Source organism: Oryx dammah, unplaced genomic scaffold, assembly GCF_014754425.2.
Source record: "Oryx dammah isolate SB20612 unplaced genomic scaffold, SCBI_Odam_1.1 HiC_scaffold_2, whole genome shotgun sequence".
NCBI lineage: Eukaryota > Metazoa > Chordata > Mammalia > Artiodactyla > Bovidae > Oryx > Oryx dammah.
Window position 1 is genome coordinate 195,989,526 of NW_024070186.1, and position 21,263 is coordinate 196,010,788.

Sequence of the window (21,263 nt, forward strand, 5' to 3'; positions counted from 1 at the left end):
CACACACACACACACACACACACACACACACACACACAGAGGTGGGGGACGAAGTGGGTCCCAGCAGGTGAGGCCGCGGAGTCCTGGCTCTGGCTCAGCCACGGACCCAGAGGAAACCAGTCCTGCAGCCTGTGCCTCCCAACCCAGTGTGGGGACGCAGCATGGGGACGCCGAGGGCAGGGACACACGTTGTCCCCACTGAGGGGCCGGGGACTTGCCCCACCAAGGACAGGGGCGCACAGGCCAGTGTGGAGAGCCAGCAGCAGGCGGGTCTGGGGCGGGAATGACACGTGAGTCCCTGGGCTCCTTCTTAGCACTGAGGGGGCCACGTGGGCAGTGACGGGGGCGGTCCCCCTTCCCCAAAGGCGTGCTTATCAAACACTGGATTTAAGTAAGGTCCAAAATCTTCAGAGCTCGTTCCCCCAAACGTCCAGATTTCTATTACGAGGAAAATCTCAAACAAAACGGGAAAAGGCATGAACAGATGACCACACAGGAGGACGCTGGTGTCAGAATTACCTTTCCAGGATTCTAAAGCACTGATGTTAAAATGAGCAATTACAAGAAGCAGAAAATCTCAGTAAGCAGAAGACCACCAAAGAGAATGTGAGAACTAAAAACGTGGTAACTGAAAACTCAATGAACAGACTCAGACAGAATGAAAAGAATGAGAAGGGGACCAGTGAGCCTGAAGCCAAGAACAATGAAATCACCCAGCTGGAGCCACAAAGCGAAAGGAGACTGAGATAAAGGACCGGCGTCTCAGGAGCCTGTGGGGCTGAAACAGAAGGTTGACGCCCAAGTCCCAGAACAGAAAGTGGGTGGGATAAAAAAAAAAAAAAAAATAGCTGAGAAACTGCCAAACGCGGCAGCAAGGTAAACCTACAGGTTCAAGAAGATGAGTGATCCCCAGACAGGCGAAACTCAGAGAAATCCACACCAACCTTCAGAAAACGGAAGACAGACAAAAGGTCCTAAAAGCCTGAGTGGAAAGCTGTTATCACCCACGGGAGGGAAAACCAGTGTGACCAGAGTGGACGCTTTGCTGCAGGGACCCACTGCCCATCGGGGGCCGCTGGGGGGCACACCTGGAAGATGGCTGAAGCGGTGCGGGTCTCTCCGGCCCTGCTGGTGGGACTGGAAGACCAGCGGGCAGTTCCTCAACTAGACACAGCCCGTGATGCGACCGATCCACCGCGCTCCTGGGCGCTCATCCCCGAAAGGGAAGATCAGGTGGGCTGGAAACCTGCCCGCGGCTGCTCACGGCAGCTTTATCTGCAGGAGCCACGATCAGCCACCGGGTCCCACAGCGGCGAAGAGGAATGAACACCGCCCCGCACGGCCCAGACGGATGCATGACGCTGCACCTGCAGGCCTGACTCAGAGCACCCGTCCAGGGGCGCCCTGGACTCCCGGGGAAGGGGCCGGCTCCCTTCCTAGGAACGAGGCAGACGGGGCTTTGCATCCTGACTGTGCGCATGGCCACTGCAGCTGGCCCACCAGGACGAGGGAGGTACACACCGACCACAGCTCTGCGGAGAGACCCTCGTCCTGCGGTCCTCACTCCTGGCCCCTTACTCACAGCTTCCAGACCGTGGGGTCTACGCTGAAGCCTGGCGACCCCACCCTGGGGCCGGCCGCTGCAAGCACTGCTTTCCCGACATCGCTGCACCTTCAGGGAACTGGCCGCTAGAATCTGCGAGCCGCCTCGGACTCCCAACTTGACCACATGCCCAGTGTAACCACTCTGGCCAGACCCAGGTCCTAATCAGTCAGTTACAGCAAGAAACAAAGAACTCTGCTTCCTATTCCACAGCACTGGGGCACTTCACACGGTCCTGGTTTGCTCTGAGCTTGGCTCTGCTCAAGCCAAACCCTGATAAGCAGATGGCTTCTCACAGGTCAGGCTTCCAGCCTCTGCCTCCAGCCAGTGCAGCGCCAGCCGCGGGGCCGGCAGGGAGCACGGGGCCGGGACCCGGGCACACCGGGGGCTTGATGCTAGGGGCTTCGCTCCTAGAGACGCTCTGCCAGGAGATGGAGGCTGTTGGCCGTGACCCCTCCTGGAGAGGGAACACCCAGACCCAGCGCGGTCCCAGCCACGCTCCCACTGAGGGATGAAGCCAGGAGACTTGCTGGCCAGCAGGACGCCCCTCCCTGCCCGGGGACTTCTGCTTCTCACTCTCGAGGTTTTGCTTCTGCGCGGCGCTTAGGAGGAAGCTCTGGGTCCACGGGCCCTACCACATGCGCCTGGGCAGAAGCGCAGGTGAGGACACGCATTCCCGGGGCTCCCTCCGTGGGAGGACGCTCCTCCCGGGTCTGCAGGACAGATGCCAGGGGAGGGGACGAGGGGGCCGCGGCCGTGAATCGCCTCCTCAGACCGCACGCACGTCAGAACCTGTAAGGTGGACCCTAAAGGCAAGATGACCCCAAAGCAGCCCTCACGCTAAAAGGCGACGTGAGACGAGTGAGAAGGCGAGGGCGCCATCAACCCAGAGACGGTGCTGATCCAGAGACAGTGCCTAGAAGCAGATGTGAGACGAGCGAGAAGGCGAGGGCGCCGTTAACCCAGAGACGGGAGAAGGAGGAGGCCAGGGTCACCGGGAGGAGGAGGAGGCCGGGGTCACTAAGATCCCCATCAGCACCGAATGAGCCTTCAGAGGGCGGTGGCTCTCGGGACCTCCCTACTGGGAAGCCAACTTCCAGTGCTCCAGAGGGCAACAGGCCTCTCCCAGGAGCCCCAACTCAGCCCACACACTTCAGTGCTGAACTGATTATGTAAGACGCTTTTCACTACTTAGAGCTCACACAGTTAAACGTGAGGAATACTTGTGAAGTTTCTCTGTTGACTGCTAAAAAATACAACTAACAGATAAAAAGGACAGGAATAGAACTTTCTGAAGTTACGAATGTCCTTGAGTAAAACTCCCTGGGCCAGGCTGCCTGCCTGATTTCAAATCTGGAGATGAAGTTCATTGGCTGCCGGAAGCCCGGGAAGAGGTCTGCCCCTCGGAGGTACTGACCTTCATCCCTTTTCTTACGTGGGGTTACAATGAAACTTTGTTTGTAGTTCTGCAGAAGTCACAGAGCTGTGAGCACAATTTAAAAATAAATGTCATCTCTTGCCAACTGGAAATAAACAGAAGAGGGAGACAATTCACACCGGCCCCCTGGCACGCCATCCTCATCGGTTCTGGTCCAACCTGTGTCAATAAATCTCACCCTGGGTGTTTGAGCAGTGTTTAATCATAAACGGATTTGAACGCACTCAGAAGCATACACAGAAGTAAACGGCACCTGTCCAGGAGAGGGGCAGGTCAGCGCGGCGGGAGGACAGAAAGCCCAGGTGTGAAGGAAGCAGCCGGGCAGCAGGCGCACTGGACCCCAGCGCAGACAGGACCACCTTCCAGACGACGAGAAGGAGCCCACAACCCACGTGGCGGCAGTCTGGTTGTCAGCGGTCAGCACTCCTTCCCAAAGACATGTGAGCGGAACAGGCGGGTCTCGTCCCTGACAGCAAACACCGGCCTGGCCTGCCCACGGCGGGCGGGGCTGTCTGCACATGCGGGCCAGGTGGGCTGAGCCGCCGCGAAGGCCATCCCCTGCCGCAGAGGGCAGCCCTGTCCTCGGTCCGGATGCCTGTCCTTCACACCGAGCAGACCCGCCCACAGCACCCCTCACGGCTCCGCCGGAAGCAGGTGCACTCGCCAGCGAGCACCAGCGCTGGGGGACCGAGAGGCACCGCGGGCTGCAGGACCGCACGCGAGACGCTGACCGCCGCGTGCGGACCCCGTTCCCACCCTCCCGGCCTGCCTCACACGTGAGGGGGCGAGGAAGGAACAAGCACGAACGAGCCACCTCAGACATCCAGGAACCAGGCGCCTGGCTTCGGCCCTGCTGGAGAGGAGTTCCCGAGGTCCATCGCTGCCGGCCCCTTTCTGCACTCGGTGCCCCAGCTCCAGTCCTACCAGCCTGACCTCCCTCCTGAAGCCCTCAGGCTCCTGCCCCGGATGCCCGGATGGCACTCTCTCCACCGCGTCACCCGGGAGGCGCTGCGACTCATTTCCACTGCGTTTGAGCTGCTGGCGTGTTTGTTACAACACCCTAGCCTCCCTGACTGATACAGCGCACCAATCAGCCCTGAGCCGCCTCCCCGCGGCTTTCGGCGGAGCTGCCCGGTGCAGGGGGGCGGGAACTCACTGCCTGCACGGGATTTACACCGGACTTGCGTAAACCCTCCCGTAAACCCCGACATCCCAGGGAAAGCCTGTTTCAGTAGAGACAGCAGCGGTGCTGACCGACGGTCAGGAGACGTGGAGTCCGGTCCCAGCGTGGCCACCTGTACCCGACGCAGCAGTCAGGCTCGAGGTGCCCCACTCAGGGCTCTCGGGCCCTTCTGAGCTCGGGGACGCTCCAGCCGCTCCGTGAGGGCCGTGGCCACACAGCAGCGGCGTCAGGCTCGTCCGGACGTGCACACACCCCGCCACCTCCAGGAGCAACGACATGGAGCAGGGCCAGCGAGGGCACAGCCGTGAGACCGCCTGCGATGACCAGGGGCAGATAACGACACAGGGGACTCCAGCTGGCGCGCTGCTGTAGCTCCACGTGGGGGACAGGGGAGGCTCTGGGTTGTTTCCATCAAAAGCAACGTCAGTGGTGCAGACCATCCGGCTCAGGCCCCTCCCGCCCCTGGGCAGCCCCAAGGCCAAGACCAGGAGTCCTGAGGCAGGAGAAATACCGACCACCACACGTTTTCATTGCGGGGGTCCCACGGCAGTCGGCACCGAATCCCGGCGCCCCGCCCCTGATCCAAACGCCAGTCAAAACCCCCTGGCAGGAAACACCCCTTAGCCCAGAACCTTCACGGAGGCAGCCGTGACCTCACCCTCCTCCGTGGTTAGCCCTGGAGCCTGGGGCGGCTCTGACCTCCTGACTCCTCCTGTGACGAAACAAAGAACACAATAAAACGCCATAAACAAACAAACAAACAAAAACCCTGCTGCTGAGTCAGCCTACCACCACGCAGCTCACTATCTCCCGGGCCTGCTCGGCCCACCCCCTGCTGTCCCGGCATCACCCACAGGCGAGCAGCTGGCATCGCGGGGCGGCGGGCACTGCTCGGGTGCTCAGGCCGACGCTGCGCCCGGCAATCTGAACTCTGAGGCGGAAAATTAGTTCCCCTTTTCCCAACGCGGAATCCCGAAACTTTACACCCTGCACGACGTCTTGCAGGCCACCCAGGAGCCACCACGAAAGCAACAGCTGTCGCGGGCGTGGCCGATGCGGCTGAGGCCTGCGTGGGGCCCGGAGCCCCGGGCCCGGCCGAGCGGGGCCATCTGGGTCCACCGGGCGCCCGCTCACAGGGGAGGCCTTGCACGGGCCCTGAGGACAGCAGTGTTGTTCTCTCCAGGGAGAGGGCCTGTGAGCTGGGCAACGTGGCGGACGCGACCTTGGGAGTAGAGAGCGCAAGGGGCCCAGCACAGGGCCCCCCGAGCACCAGCAGCATGGAAGACGCAGCCTGGTGACATGGCCGCCCGCCGCCCACCCGGAGCCCGCGGGTCGCCAGCCTCTGTCCCCGGAGCAGCACCTCACTGCCGCCTTCACCCCCAAAGCCCCTAGGACGGGGCAGCGGGGGTAGGAGTGGGGCCCGGGGCCCACCCCCAGCTGCTGAGCCTTCACCAGATGTCCAGGAGGAACCCTCTCCCAGTCACACAGAAGTAGAAGCTGACACCACTTGGAGCGCTGTGTCTCTATGACCCCGCTTTGCTACCCTTTCACGGCCTCTTTCCCGGCACGTGAAATTCCAGACTAACCCAAGAGGATCACTTTTGATAATCTGAGGTCACCTTAGATTTTAACCCTTCCAACCCTTTCCAAAGGAGAGCTCTTTCTCTGCTGACTGTGGGCCACTGATAAAGACAGAAGCTGGAGCCCAGGAGGGAGGCGGCGTCTGTTTGCAAAGCAGCGGGGCTGTTTAAAGACCCCGAGCCAGCCTGGAGAAAACGCTCACCTGGAAGAGGCCTCGGGCCTGTCCCAGGGCTCACCCGACGCCCCAGGAGTGGAGGAGAGCCCACCTGCGTCCACAGGGTGGTCCAGCTCTCCCCTCGGCATGACTGAGGACGGGGAGGAGCCCCGTGCGCGGTGCTGGTGGGCTGAGTGCGTGCACGCGTGGAGCAGGAGGGCCGGAGGGACCGCTCCCACCACGCCCGCCAGCTCCCAGGGGCTGCTCCAGCACCACTGGGGCCACGTCTCTGCTCAGGCATTAGCACCGCGGAGGAGAAACGACCCGTCTGGGGAAACTGGGTCATACAACAGGCTAATGAGACTGAGAAACTGCACCGGGAGAAGCCTGTGTTCAGCAGTGTGGGGATAAACTAACCCGATTTAATTGTTATGTAAATTACAGCCTCAAACATACCAGTTTATCCCGGATGGCCTATCGTCAGAACCGTTTTCTCTGAAATAAAGACTGAGCCAGACGCCCATCAGGGGTCCGTACCCACCCTCCGGAAAGGGCCAGTCCCGCTGGGTCTCCAGGGGCCCCGCCCTCTCCTCTGCTGTCTGGGCAGCACCTGCCTCCCCAGCAGGGTGGGCAGGCGGTCTTCTCTCCCTGCGGCTGGAGGCAGCCCCTCCACCTGGGGGGCACCGCCCTGGTGCCAGCATCTGGGCCACGTGGCATCTCAGCCCCATGGGGACAAAGGCAGGGGACCCTCAGGTTTTATTTTTCACTTTCACAGAGAAAATGCAATGGAGTTCAGTGAAGGCATAAACCAGCTTGTATTTCTCATGACCTCTTGTGTTATTTATTCACTTTCATTAAAATTATCTGTAGACAGACCCTGCAAAAAGTGTTCAGGACAGCAGGTTCTGTCTGTGGTGGGCAATGCCCCAGCAGGGGAAGCAAGAATCAACCTTGACCTCGTGGTCAGACAGGACTTACAGCTTTTACAGCCGGGGCAACGGCCCCTCCCCCAAAGGCTTCCAACACTCCACCCTACGATGAGTCCCCATCAGGCGCCTCTTGGCCTCCTCCCTCCATGTTTCCCCAGGCTGAAAACCACCTAGCAAGACGAGAAACGACACTGCATTTTGGTTACAAGAGCCTTATCTGATCTGGTCGCTAGGAACTGGGGCCCCCGGGGATGGGGGGTGCCGCCCCCACCCCCGCCCTGCCCCTGCTCAGCCCACCCTCAGGGGATCAGTCCTGAGGCCAGACTCTGTGGGGACCCTCCCTTCTGTTTAAAGACCAACGCCGGGCTCAGGGCCCTAACCTACGCAGCCACACAGATATTAACATAAAAAAGGTGCTTTAGAGCCCCTGGCTAGATGGATTCCAATTCCCCAGCAGCAGTGAAATTGCAAATATGCAGTTTCAGCAGAGTCCCCGCTCTAGTGTTTTGTTTTTTCAAAAAGGAAAGAAGGCGCAAGGAGAAGGCTCTGCAGCTACAGCGGCCACCTCCGTGGGGCAGCTGTCCGGGGCTCTTCTCCCCACATTTCTGCGTCTTCCAAAGTTTGTATGAGCGCAGGTTGCGTATGTAACACCAAAAGGTTTGAAATAATAAAGGCTGCATAGATGTGTGATGTCAAGCTAATGTGTACTTTTTTTGGCTTTCTTTTAAAAAGAGACTTTTCCAGAAAAGAAATGACAGTGAAGAATTTTGACTTTTAAGAAAATCAGATAATGCAGGCTGAGAAAGCAAACTCTCCAATAAGCTTGAGAATTCAAGACTTTCAACTCTGCTCTGGTGAGGATTAACTACTGAGTTCATTAGTCATGGAGCCCTCTGGAAAAAAGCCTCTGGACAAAAAAAGTTCTCCAAAGAGAGAGACCCTCATTGGTGCCTTTTAAAAAGGCACCGGCCTTAACAATTTTTACGCATTAAAAAAAAAGTTATCATGTTAAAAACACATCAAACTTCCTTGGCTGCTTAAATGGCAGCGGGAAAAAAAATGAAATTACACTTCTGAAAATGATAAAAGGTGAAGGCTGAGAAACTGATGACCACAAGGAGCTGTGGGGCTTCCCTGATAGCTCAGCTGGTAAAGAATTCACCTGCAAGGCAGGAGACCCTGGTTGGATTCCTGGGTAGGGAAGATCCCCTGGAGAAGGGAAAGACTACCCACTCCAGTATTCTTGGGGCTCCCTGGTGGCTCAGCTGGTAAAGAATCTGCCTGCAATGCAGGAGACCTTGGTTCAATCCCTGAGTTGGGAAGATCCTCTGGAGAAGGGAAAGGCTGCCCACTCCAGTATTCTGGCCTGGAGAATTCCATGGATTGTATAGTCCATGGGGTTGCAGAGTCAGACACGACTGGGCGACTTTCACTTCACTTCACAAGGAGCTGTGACAGACAGACTGGTGGGTCTGCCCAGAAAAGGGAGATACACCTGTGGGCTCTGAGTCCCCAGGGCGCTGGCCCAGTCCCTACAGGTCAGAGCCCCGTCGGGAGGGAGAAACCCGTTGTTGCCCTTTGGCTCCTAGAGACTTGAAGAACCGGCTGCCCCCAAATACGGGCCGAGCGTCTCAGGGGACCCCTGTACTTGAGGACGGTGCCCGGGGGCACAGGGCAGCTCGGAAGATGCCTGTGGGGAGGGGCGCGGGGGACAGGGCCCCCCGGGCCAGCCTGCCACTGGGCCATTCCAAGTGTGGTTCCGAGTCCCGAGGCCCTCCCCACCCTGCTCTCCTCTGGGGTGCGCTAGCGTCAGCGGGCCGGCGGGATATACCGGATATACCCCCACAAACCGCTGCAGGAACACTTCCATGCATGGACCTCACGACCTCAAGACCTTCCAGGTCGGTGGGGCAGCAACACACACGCGTGTCACACGGGAAACGCACGGGTGTGAACTCCAGGAAGACCCGGGGGACGCAGAGCATGCGGTGTTGGCCCGCCCGGCCCCGCGGCAGTGCCACTGGGCGACCGCAGGCACGCCAGGCAGGGGGCCAGCGGGAGCGGTGGGCGTGCGGTCAGCACTCAAGTGAAGCGGGCGGGGGCTGCGGAGCCGGCCGTCAGTGGGGACGAGTCCCACTTTGGGAAGATGAGAGACTGCAGACGGAGGGGGTGTGGGCTGCAGACAGCGCAGATGTGCTGACGTCCCGAGCTGACTGACGCTCAGAGATGCTCAGGGTGGCCAGCCCAGGGTCAACTGGACGCGTCACCCTTGGAGAGCGTGGCAGAGGGCTCAGCAGCCGACATGGGAGACGAGCGGCTGGATCCGCCGGGAATTTGAGGGTCTCGGGCCCAAGAGGCCACTGGGGTGCGGGCAGGGGACGCAGGGTGACCTTGCAGGTTCCATCCACGTCCAGCATGGAGAGGCCTCCTGGGGCCCCCCGGATCCAGTCGTGAGCTCAGGGATGGTGGCTGAGGGTGAGCCCGGGGCTCCCGGCTGGGACGAGGGGTGGGCAGGGATGCCGGGGTGAGGCCTGGGAGCGTGCGGGTGCAGGGGTCTGAGCGCTGGAGCAGCCGGGACAGGGAGAGGAAGGCGAGACCCGAGGCTGCGGGGCCGGGAAGGGCAGCAGTCAGGCCTCGGGGCTCTGAAGACACGGTCTGCCGTGCGTCTGACTGTCTCGGCCATGAAGCACTCCTCCTGCAGCTGAGGAAACACACTGATGCTAAGACCCCACTCAGGTAAATCGTCCCTCCCGGGCCCTGCCACAGACACACATACAACTAACTGCACAAGCGTCACTCGGAGACGGCTCTGGGTCGGGAAGGTATAACAAAGGACTAGAATCAAGCTCCTAAGCGTCTCGGGAACTCAGAGGATCCCAAAGTCACCTGCGACCTGTCGTTTCTTTTGAAAAAAACAAAAAATGACAGGACGTGACCGAGGACACGTTACACTGTCCTCTGCACTTTCCTGTATTTCTTAAAATGCCTTCAATAACGTATGCGTTACTTCATCAGTTCTGGGCTTCTACCTCCAAGGCACAGCTTTTCCTTTGCAAAGCGCCCTGCACCCCCATTTGTGCTGGACAAACGCCACGGTGATGGTCGGGCACATAGGAGGCTGGTGTGAGATTAGAGCCCCCGCCTGCCCACCTCTCGGGGTCCTGCCCGGGGTGAGCCAGTCGCTGCCCCTGCCGGGGGGCCCGGCCAAGCCGACTCCCACCACTGAGAGTGAATTAACACACTGTTATAGCAGCGGTAAATGCGGCTGGATTAGAAATTACTGTTTAATTCCAGTACCGAATCTCAGAGATTACTAATCACAAGAAGAACACCAGTAACTATTTGGTGGAGGAGCCCGACAGCACAAAATCCTCCTAGTGGCCGTACGACCCAGTTGAGAAGGCCCACGTGTGTGCAACACCCAGAAAGGGCACGCAGCCCAGGCCAGCGTTCCAGCCAGAGACGCTTCCCCGGAACCCGATCAGGACGTCGTCAAATTGGACGGACCGCCTGAAAATCGAGTCCCTCCGACTCAGTGACTCCTGTTTTCTCTTAAGAGTGTCAAGGTCACTGGAGACGGGCCCTGGGCGCAGCCTCCAGCCTGGACCCAGCCCGGCTGGTAATGAAACCAAGAAGGGGGCCGCCGGAAAACAGGTTCTGTGACACTGCCCGGACTCAGGGCCAGACCTGGCGATGGACACACTCTCACTCTGGGGAAATACACACTACAGAGTGAAGGGACAGGGCCCCTTTCCCTACGTGTGAGCTCTGACCTTTAGAGAACAATCAGGGAGAAAAGTCCCCATCACATTACCCATCCCCGAGAGAAGTCTGTAAACGGCAGGGGTTCAATGTGACAAGGGGCGTGGGGCTCCACGCAGTGCAGAGGACCAGCAGATGCCGGCTGTGATGCTGGCGGTCATGCAGTCTGGATCCTGCAGCCCCGGCAGGTCGGCTCGGTGGCGTGGCCGAGCGCCAGAAAAGCTTGACCAACAGCAGCCTGGGGAAGGGGCCCGGGCCCCAGCCCGCCCAAGGGCCCCGCACGACTCCCTGAAGGCCGGCTGCAGACTGAGCTGATGAGGGGTCGGGATGAGCGGACACGACACTGGATGGCGCCCGCCTGGGTCCTGGCCTGGCCACTCAAAGGGTTTTCTGACCGCTGGTCAGAAACAACGGTTTTGGACTTCCTGTGAGTGAGATGTCAGAACAGACCCTCTGCAGCCACCCGCAGGCCACACAAAATCAGGCACCCAGATCCGCTCCACAGACGCGGAGTGTGCTAGGGCCACACGTGTGAGCACCACCCTCAAGGAACCTCTAGATCCCCGAGAGGGACACACGGGCCAGAGGGACGAGGGTCAGCGCCCACTCAGCACGTGACTGGCCCAGGGAAGTACCACCGGCTCAGCGCACGGGCCCCTCACAGGCACACAGACCAGAGCAACCCGGTCCAAGCAGGTGTCCACTCCAACTCTGGACAGGTACTCACCTGCTCAGCAAGGAGGGAAAAGTCTGCAAGGACAGAAACCCAAACACGAGCCTTAGGGAGCTGGACTCGCACGGGGTCTGTCCATAATCAACGCACCATAGACCCAGGGCTACAAAGCGCCAGGGAGAGGGTTTCCACTGGTAATTTCCTGCAAAGCTGCAAATTTGCCTTCGTCTTTAACACCCGCAGGAGTCGTGTCTCGGATCCCCTGACTTTCTTCCTCTGACTTCAAGTACTGAGGCAACGAAGGGAAACATAGAAGCTGTCCATCTGGACTTAGCTTCGGTCCAAGGCGGCAGACACTGAACGGGGCCCTCCTCTGCAGAAGGACCACTCGCCCCGCACGCGACCTGACCCCACAGCCTGGATCAGGCCTTCCCACCCCCACACCTTGAGGTACATGGCAGAAGCAAGACGCATGCCTCAGAGGCCAGTGGAGTAAACTGAGGTGGCAGCCGTGCCCTGGGGCCTAGGCATCCACAGACCCGCCACCTCCCCAAGGCTGCCCGGGGACAGCCCCACACCCGGGCAGGACGGATCTGAGAGGTGGACCATAAAGAAGGCTAAGCACCAGAGAACTGATACTTTTGAGCTGTGGTGCTGGAGAAGACTCTTGACAGTCCCTTGGACTGCAAGGAGATCCAACCAGTCCATCCTAAAGCAAATCAGTCCTGAATATTCATTGGAAGGACTGATGTTGAAGCTGAAACTTAAGAACTGACTCATTGGAGAAGACCCTGATGCTGGGGAGGATCGAAGGCGGGAGGAGAAGGGGATGATAGAGGATGAGATGGTTGGATAGAATCACCAACTCAATGGACATGAGTTTTGAGCAAGCTCTGGGAGGTAGTGAAGGACAGGAAGCCTGGTGTGCTACAGTCCATGGGGTCAGAGGGAGTTGGACACAACTTATCGACTGACTGACAACAAAAACTGAAAAGCAAAATAAACATTAAAATTCAGGGGCTTTCCTGGCAGTTCAGTGGTTGGGGCCCCTGAGTCCACTACAGGGGCCCTGGGTTCCACTCCTGGTTGGGAAACTAAGATCTCACATGCCACACCATACAGCCAAAAAAAGGGAAAGAAATCGGCCCTCTGGTTACACCAGCCACATCTCAAGTGTCAACAGCCATGCAGGACCCGGGCAGTCCTGCTGGGCACTTCTTTTGCTGGAGGGTGTTTCAGACGCTGGGGAGATCCCCGCCCGGCCACTTGGGGAGGGGCCTGGAAACTGCTCACAGCGCCACGCCAGGGAGACTGAACTGCTGAGAAAGCCCAACGGTTGGCTGAGCCACCCTGTGGGCCGGGTGCTGCAGGCAGCAGGTGCCCTGGTCCACATGGGGTCCAACCCAGCCAGGCACTCTGAGCGAAGGTGTTTTCCTCTGGCCTTGATGAGTCACTGTTCCCAGCGTGGGGCACGTAACTGCCAAGCAGACCAGACATTTACGTCCCTGCAAGTGGGGGGTGGGGGGGTAGGCACAAACTTCAGCAGGCCGTCGTCCTCTTCACATGGGCCCTGGGCGCCAGCCGGTCTGCTGCCAGCTGCTCCATCATCAGAAGCATCGGGCTTCATTCTGACACCCTTTCCACGTGGGCTCGGGAGCGTCACTGAGTTTACAGGCTACCTTTCACTGATGAACGCTCCAGCGAGGCTTCCTGGTAACACATGGGAGGCTCCTTGACCTCCTCTGTAAACTGCGTCCAAACCAGATGGGGGCGGGGGCAGGATTTCTGGGCAGGCTTTCCAGGACCCACACCCGGCTCCCTGCAGCCAACCCCTAACCCAGCACTGTGGGTCCCAGCCGATGGCACGCTCGCCTCATCAGGTCAGCACCCAGACTGGCCCCTCACCTAGAGCATCTGTGACTCAGAGAAAGGCGACGATGTGTGCGTGTGTGTGGGTGGGGGGGGACGGTCCCAGCGAATCTGACCTCAAAGCCGCTCATCCAGAAGCACAGCAAGACCCTTGGGCTTTTCTGACACAAACCACGACAGGCAAAGTCTTTCCAGGATGGGACAGAAAATGGGCCTGATGCTGTGTGTGATGCCGAACGACTAGCGCGGAGGGAAGACGCAGACAGACAGACAAAAAGACATGCACTTGGAGGAGATGGGAGCGGGAGGAAGGGAGGGAAGGTTTATGTTCACCAAAAGGGGCCCAGGCTTGTTTTATAAGTGTGCTTAGAAAGGGTTCACGAAAAACCCCAACAAGGGATAATGCCATAAAGCCCCATGCTGTCCCTGACGTCCTAGAGGGCTGAGTCACTCCATGACCGCTGGCGTCGCTCTCCCATTTCCTGGTGGGTCCACGGCCACAGCAGGAGGGAAAGGGAGGGGAGCCCCCCAGGGACCCCACAGCACCCCTCCAGGGGCAGGGAAGGAGCAGAAGTCACTGGTGGGCTGGACAGCTCCACCTGAACTAATCAAGAACTGACTGCATGTAGGAAAACACTAGAATTTAAGCCAAATCACGCCACAGGGCGCTAAGAAAGGCTGACAACGAAACTGATTCATTTCTACAAAATGTGCGCTCACTCAACTTTTGGAGCAAAATAAACTACATCAGAAAGACTGATCCTTTCAAAGATTTCTATTTTCAAAGATGTGAGTTACTGGGTTTGAGTGGATCAAAAGTAACTAACAATAGAACAAAAATAAAACATTTGTATAATAAGATATGTTGATATCTTTCAATTTCAAGATATAATTCAATCAGTATTTTCCTCAATGACCAAAGCATGAGGCTACAAAATCACCCATGGGTAAAAAGATTTTCTTCAAAACACAAGAGAGGGCAATGGGTTTTAATGTTTTACCCCAAAGTCCAGGGATGAGGCTGCAGATCGCATCCTGCAGTCAACCTTTAAGAAACTACCACTGTCCACTCCTGGAGAGGCTTGGGAGAACACCCACAACTTGCCCAAAGACTATAAAACTCTCCTCCCTTTCCCAGGAAACTTAGCTGAAACAACGTATGACAACGTGCTAAGCAGAGGCCGGCCAGGGAGAGTCAACGCTCTTGCAATAATCAGGGCAGACTTAAAGGACGTTTACCAAGAAATGAAGCTCATCCTAGTTTCTTTTGTTTGGGGAGACGGAGCTATTTTCTCATAGAAAGTTATTTTTAAAACAGGCCTCTTATTGCTATTTTAAAATAGATTAATAAATATATAAACTTTATTTTCTCAGGGCAATTTCCAATCTGGCAAGTGTAACAGACACACCCCATGTAAACAAGAGCTCTCTGGGCTACCCGGTAATCAAGCAGTTAAACCCGTCCCTGTGACTAAGGATGAGAGTTCTTCCTAACGGAGTCACCGCAAACAAATGCCTACACCTGCGCTGGCTCTTAGGGAAGAGGAGTCTCAGGAACTGACGCCGAGCCTTCAGGGCTAACCAAAGCGAGCCCCCCACGGGCTCACCCTGCACCCAGGCAGAGCCCACCAGGCCCCAGGGTGCAGCCTCGGGCTGGTGGCCACTGAGCCAGCGCGAGGCTGGGTGCGCAAGGCTGGGTGCACTCGGCCACGGTGCAGAGCCTCCCTCTCCAGGCCCATCAAACGTGTGCACACAGGCAGACTACATTTCTCTTTCTTTTTAGATCTACCAGCAACATTTCTTACCAGAAAACTAGAAACTCGTGAGAAGCCACAGAAGCCACGAGAATGAACTACAAAATCGCGTAACAAGTCACAAATGCAAGGGCCTATTTTCCAGGAAATCAAAGTAAAAGCATTTTATATAACCCTCTCATTTTAATATGAAATGCTTTAAATGCAGGGTAATTATGGAAATGAGGCATTGCTGTAATTCGAGTTGTCATTAACTTAGCAAGTTTATCCCCTGACATTCGCAAGATGCAGAAACAGCACATAGTAAATTACTGTATCTACACATCAAATGCTTCCCTTTCATGCCAGCACATAATTGTGAACAGAGCCCTGTCTTTTTCAAAAGTACTATGAACACCACTAAAACTCTACTCAGTACTCTTTTAGCACCTACCAATTCCATTCCTTCATCAACGTGAAGACTTTCATAAGTATATTACAAATTCAACACATACTGCATAATAAAAACCATCCTTACCACAGATTGATTTTTTAAAGCACTATAGAAACTTTTTTACACAGGTGATGAGTCCAAAACAGCCAATGTGAATTCAATACTGGAACACAGATTCAATGCACAAACTCTCACTTTGCTATTAATACACGCCTACAAACCTTTTTAAAGTAAGTTTTTAACAAGACTCATTCTTTGAACTGGCATATGTGATAACACAATAACTGCCAACCGATGGCTCAACAGGTAAGGAGTCCACCTGCACGCAGAAGATGCAGATGTGGGTTTGACCCCTGGGTCGGGAAGGTCCCCTGGAGGAGGGCACGGCAACCCGCCCAGTATTCCTGCCTGGAGAATCCGATGGACAGAGGAGCTGGGTGGGCACGGTCCATGGGGTCACAAAGAATCGGACATGACTGATGTGGCTGAGCACACAGCAAGACACACAGAACAAAGCTTTCTCTTAGAGAAAATGCCACATTTCGTATTTCGACTGCACCATCCAGATCCAACTAACCGGACTCCAAAGCTCCGTTTCTTCCACGGCATGCCCCCCCAGCCTCCTCTGAGTTTCATTCCACGTGGGCACTGCGCCCAGAGCTTCCAGACACACGCCGCCTGGCCTGCTCCGTCACCAGGTGAGAGCGCGCCTTCTTCAGGGGGCCTCTCGGCTGCATCTCCTCTCCGGCCCCCCGGCCCCCCAGCCCCCCCCCCAGTCCCTGGGGGTCAGGCCTGATGACCATGTCCACGGGGCTCTGGGGGCCCCTGGCTCCACACACGGCCGCATGCAGCCCTGCTCCCTGCCCACTGCTCTCCTCTCCGTGCGGAAACACAGCCAGCACCACCAAGTCTCACCTCTTCACCCCTGGGACCTGACGCCCTCCCTGCTCCAACCGTGCCCCCAGCTCTGCATGCAGGCCTGCTCCCGACCCAGCGCCCAGGATGGAGGCACTGCATCTGGGGCCCCCTGGGGCTCCCGGCGGGCTGGGGGTGGGGGTGGGGGACAGGGAGGAGGGTAGGGAGGACAGGAGCCAGCTGCTCTCCCTGGGGATGCTGGGCTCTGAGGCCTTCCACCCACACCTGCAGTCCTCACCAAGTCTAGGGCATTTTCCCGTTAATTTCAATATAATTTCAACCTGGTGACTACCGTAAGATGGTTAGTTAACAAATTCAACATTCTTCCGGTGACCAGCTGGGCCAGCAACAAGCAACTATGTCCTGCAGGCGTTCACAGTGTGCAACCTCAGTCGTGTCCGACTCTTTGTGACCCCATGGACAGCAGCCCGCCAGGCTCCTCTCTTCACAGGATTTTCCAGGCGAGGGTATTGGAGCGGGTTGCCGTTTCCTTCTCCAGGGGACCTTTCCGACCCCGGGATCGAACCTGCGTCTCTTGTGTCTCCTGCACTGGCAGGTGGGTTCCTTACCACAGGTGCCAGCAGGGAAGCCTGTATGTTTTCATAGCACCTGAACAATTATTTATGTAGTTAAATGCTTTGGTGGTTACAATTAATTTTTATCACGGGATGCCTGCAGAGGCCATGATCCGTAACATCTCCGTTCGTGACACGCCTTTCGGAGGGTGGACTGCGTCAGCACGGCCCGGGACACGTGCTGGCGGCCACCATCAATGCCGGGAGGGCTGGGGACAACAGGCAGAGGGACGCGGGCAGCGCCCATCAGAAGCCCGCCTCGGGGACAGGCACGTGCCTGCTTCCTGCCCGGCCTCTGCCTGCGGGGCAGGCTTGGCCAAAAAAAAAAAAAAAAAAAGCATCGGATCTGAGTCTGACCAAAGCTCTAGGTCCGACAACAGATTCACAGAACGCCGGGGGAGAGGCACAGTGGACACCATGGGAACGCAATCTGGGAAGACAGACCGTGGGAAAGGGTACGGGACAGATGACCCTGTTTCTTCATCAAGGACAACAAAAGGGAGGGGGGAGAGAGGGGGGGTGGGATGGAGCCCGCGGTTTGAAAGAGATGTGAGAGACCGGCCAGCCAATCACAGCGTCTGGACCTGATTTGGTTCCTGATTCGAACAAACTCGCTGTGAGAAAAGAAAAGAAAAAAAAACAATTCATGCGGCGGCAAGGGAAATCCAAACACTCATTGGAAGTTTGATGATAGTAAGAGATTGTTATTAATTTTTTACGTGTGATAATGACACTGTGGTTGGGTTTTTTGAAAAAGGAACCTTTATCTTTTGTTGAAATATTTACAGACGGAGTGCTGGGACAGTTGCGACTTGTGGGGGGCGAGTGGGAGGGAGACGGGTAGGGATGCAGATAAGATGAGCTTGGCCACAGCGCGGCAGCCGTGGGAGCTGGGTGCCGGGCACGGGGAACCACTGTCTCGAGCTACGCTCATCACAGGGAACTTGGAACGTGCAGAAGAGTGAGGAGAACCCCATCGGTGTCACCGCCCGCGGAAGCCACCACAAACGCAGTCTCGCTTTTACAGTAAAAACTCACATCTGCACGTTCACATACTTATTTTATGACACTTGGGAAAGGCGGTTGGAAAGGGGAGACGAGAGAGCAAGCCCGAGGCCGTGCAGGGTCCCCCTCCTTTAGTTCACAGGTTCCATCCAATTCAAACTCCAGATCTGCTGGCCTGACGACCTCCAGCCACACACAGGAACCACGTCCGCCTGCAGGGCCCAGGAAAGGCCTGCTGGCCGCCCGCCTCAGAAACCCGGAGCCTCGGGGACTCTCTTCCCCTCCGCGGGGAGCTGCAGACTCAGTCACTGATTCCTCATCGACAAACACACCTGTAAACATCGCGCTTTTTACACACTGCTGGTGCGCCTGTCTCCACGCAAAGCTGATGGGTGCCCGGCCCAGGCCTGGGGGCCCCGGGGGCCTGCAGAGGAGGGGCCACGGCGGGGCTGACTGCATCGCCCCCCAGTTCACACGGTCACCCAGCGGGGTCAGCCCCCAGTGGTGTCACAAGCAGTTGTGTTTTTTCTTTTTTCCTGCCAGTAATTTCAAAAGTGTTTCAGTTTAGTTTTGGAAAGACCTACTCGTAGTCACAAAGGTGGGTACATTCTGGGTTTCCTCTCCACCTCGTGCGTCCCTGAGTCGGAGGGAGAGAAGGGACGGCCCGGGGAGCTGTGTGGGGTGGCATGTGTGTGCCGGGGCGGGGCGGCAGCGTGCGTGCAGGGGTGTGTTTGTGTGCAGGGGTGTGTGTGTTTGTGTGCAGGGGTGCGTGTGTGTGCGGGGGTGCGTGTGTGTGCGGGGGTGCGTTGTGTGCCGGGGTGTGTTGTGTGCCGGGGTGCGTGTGTGTGTGTGGGGGGCATGTGTGTGCAGGGTGGCACACGGGGATGCCCAGCGGGATGACCCACACAAAGAAGAGCCCCAGGTCTCGGGCAGCTCCCACCACAAGCTGCAGGCGACGCGGCCCCACTCAAGTAAGCACTCCCTAAAAGTGCGACGGAGAAACATCACGGCTCTGAGCACTCAGGGCAACACGGGCCACCGATGCCTGAGAGGAAGCGGACTTCGCTGCTGCCCTTCTTTGAAAGTCAGCAGCAAACTTCCCATCCCGAGGCGACACCCAGTGAGCACATCCAACTTCCTTCCTCTGAGCTCAGTGACACTGCTTGATCGCTTCTCCACGTGCTGAGCCAAAGCCCCCGGCCCCGACTCAAAACAGCAGCTTTCTACAGCCCCTCCGTCCCATGGATGTGACCACCTAGGCTGAGCTTCCGCAAATAAAAACAACGTCAAACCAGGCAGGCTGCCAACACGTCTGTCCACAGGCCTGGATGGTCTCAGAAACAACTGCCCTCTCCCAGGAACACAGGCTCGGACGTCCGCGCGCAGGGTCTCTCCGCCAGCACGCCCGTCCTGTTCTGTGGATTCTCCATCACCCCGGCGCAGTGAATCTGAGCCCAGCCTGACGAGTGCCGTGGGCAGGGCCCCGGCCAGAGAGGAGCAGCCGTGCGGGCTGCTGGCTCCAGGGCCATGGAGGCAGCGTGATCGCCAGTCACGTTTCACAAACAATGGGCCCGGGACTCGCCGATTCAGCGTGTGAACCGAGGACTCCTCCGGCTGAAATTTCTTCCCCTTGACTTAGAGAAAATACTAGCGCATTCACGACTCGGTGAGCCTCGCCTCGCCAGGGCTGCACCCACTCAGCAGCTGGGCAGGGAGCTCTGAAAACAAGACTGCTGGGTGGACACCCTTCCAGAACCTGACTTTATACAAAGAAGCCTAGCAGACTGGGCCTCCGAGGGCCACAGGGCAGAGAGGGGAGAGGCGCTGTTAACCTGTCACTTTCTCACCAGGGGAGGGGCTGGTCCCAGCACGCAGTTAATGGCCTGGATGGGGAGTGTGTAGGTTGTGGAAAAGACACAACAGAGAGACAGCAACCACTGGATACGACAACTCTGTTATTCATCAAGTCCTGGCTTTACAGAAACACATAGCTTTCATGTTTGGAAAACAAAGTTTGTCTACGCCTTTACCTCCTAACACCCCACACTCCATCGGCCCTAAACACCAGTAAGTCCTTGCTGATGTTGAAAAATTACTCAGTACAATACTTAACAACCAAACGTGCTGAGATCTTAGAAAAGGGAGAAGGTTACAGAAACGGGCTTTGGGCCCCGGGACTCACCCCACCAAAAAATCCTGTGGACCCAGGGTGCTTATAAAAGCGAGAGTAATTAGTCAGAGACAACTCTGGAACACAGGCGGGCTGCAGGAACAGAACAGTGATGAGGAGCGAGGAGCAACTGCTACAGAGAAAAAGAAAGCGCCCCACGCGGCATGGCTACCTACACGGGGTTTCTCCTGACCCGCAGATGGGAGAAACTAAGCACCTCCCGGGTAGGGCGGCCAGGCAGGCTGGGAACCGGAAGGGCCAGGGAGCACGAGGGTGTTGCTGAAGTCCCACGGGGCACTGGCCGCCTGTCCCCCAAGTGTGGCGGGTCCCCTTCTCCTTGCCCTGCCTCATCGCTGGGACGTACCTCCTGCCCAGGAACCCCAACTGTGCCCTGGATGTCCCGAGTCATGGGGACCTCTGACCTGCGTCCTCAGATAGACCAAGGAGAGGATACTTCCGGTCCCCACCCTAGCCCACTCTCCTGTTGTCCCCTCCAGGCCCAAGTTCAGACCCGGCCCCTACTGAAGGGGCCTGACCTTCCGGGGTCCCCCCCCCAACCCCGGGGACCCCGCAGACCGCCTGGCGCAACCCTTCCAGCCAGTCGGTTTGAGGGCAACCGCGGTCCAGACAAGGGGCGGGGACAGTGGGTCCCTGGTGTCCAGGTCGTGGGGGAGGGCAAGGGCGACCCTCAACGCCCTGGGCGCCGGCGGGGCAGGGGTCAAGAGTGACCCCGTGTCCAGATCGGGAGGAGAGGGGCCAACACCACGCTCTGCTGGGAGGAGGGGCAAGGGCGACCCTGAAGCCCGGCCCGGGATGGGGGGGTGCGGGCTAACCCCGGCCCAAGGCAGACAGAAGTCAGGAGGTGACTCCGGTCCAACGCCGGGCGGGGATGGGGTGCGGGGGGGCGGCGACCCCAAGCCCAGGGGCAAGGGCGACCGTCGGGGGTCAGCGGGCTGTCCCCGGGGCGGGGGCCGCGGCACTCACTGCTTGGGCAGCTGCAGGGCTGGCGCGCCGCGCCGCTGGAAGGCCCCGTCCACGAAGACGCCGTTCTTGCCGAGGCAGCGCAGGTAGAAGTGCGGCTCCTGGAAGCTGAGCTGCAGGTGGCGCCGCGAGATGAAGCTGGACAGGCCCATGCTCAGGTCCACCGAGCCCTGCGACGAGTTGCGGCCGATGGTGACGCTGGGCTGCCGCATGAGGAACTCGAACTCGCGGCCCTCCA

General features: G+C 58.0%; 1 protein-coding gene across 1 annotated transcript in view; it reads right to left on the minus strand.

The window, feature by feature from the left end:
* The window catches only part of FOXK1 (forkhead box K1), a 74,576-nt gene that overhangs the window by 31,682 nt on the left and 21,631 nt on the right, over positions 1-21,263 (minus strand). The window contains exon 4 of the mRNA XM_040266768.1: positions 21,029-21,258. Coding sequence (XP_040122702.1) covers positions 21,029-21,258 — 230 coding nt within the window. The remainder of the gene's footprint in view (positions 1-21,028; positions 21,259-21,263) is intronic.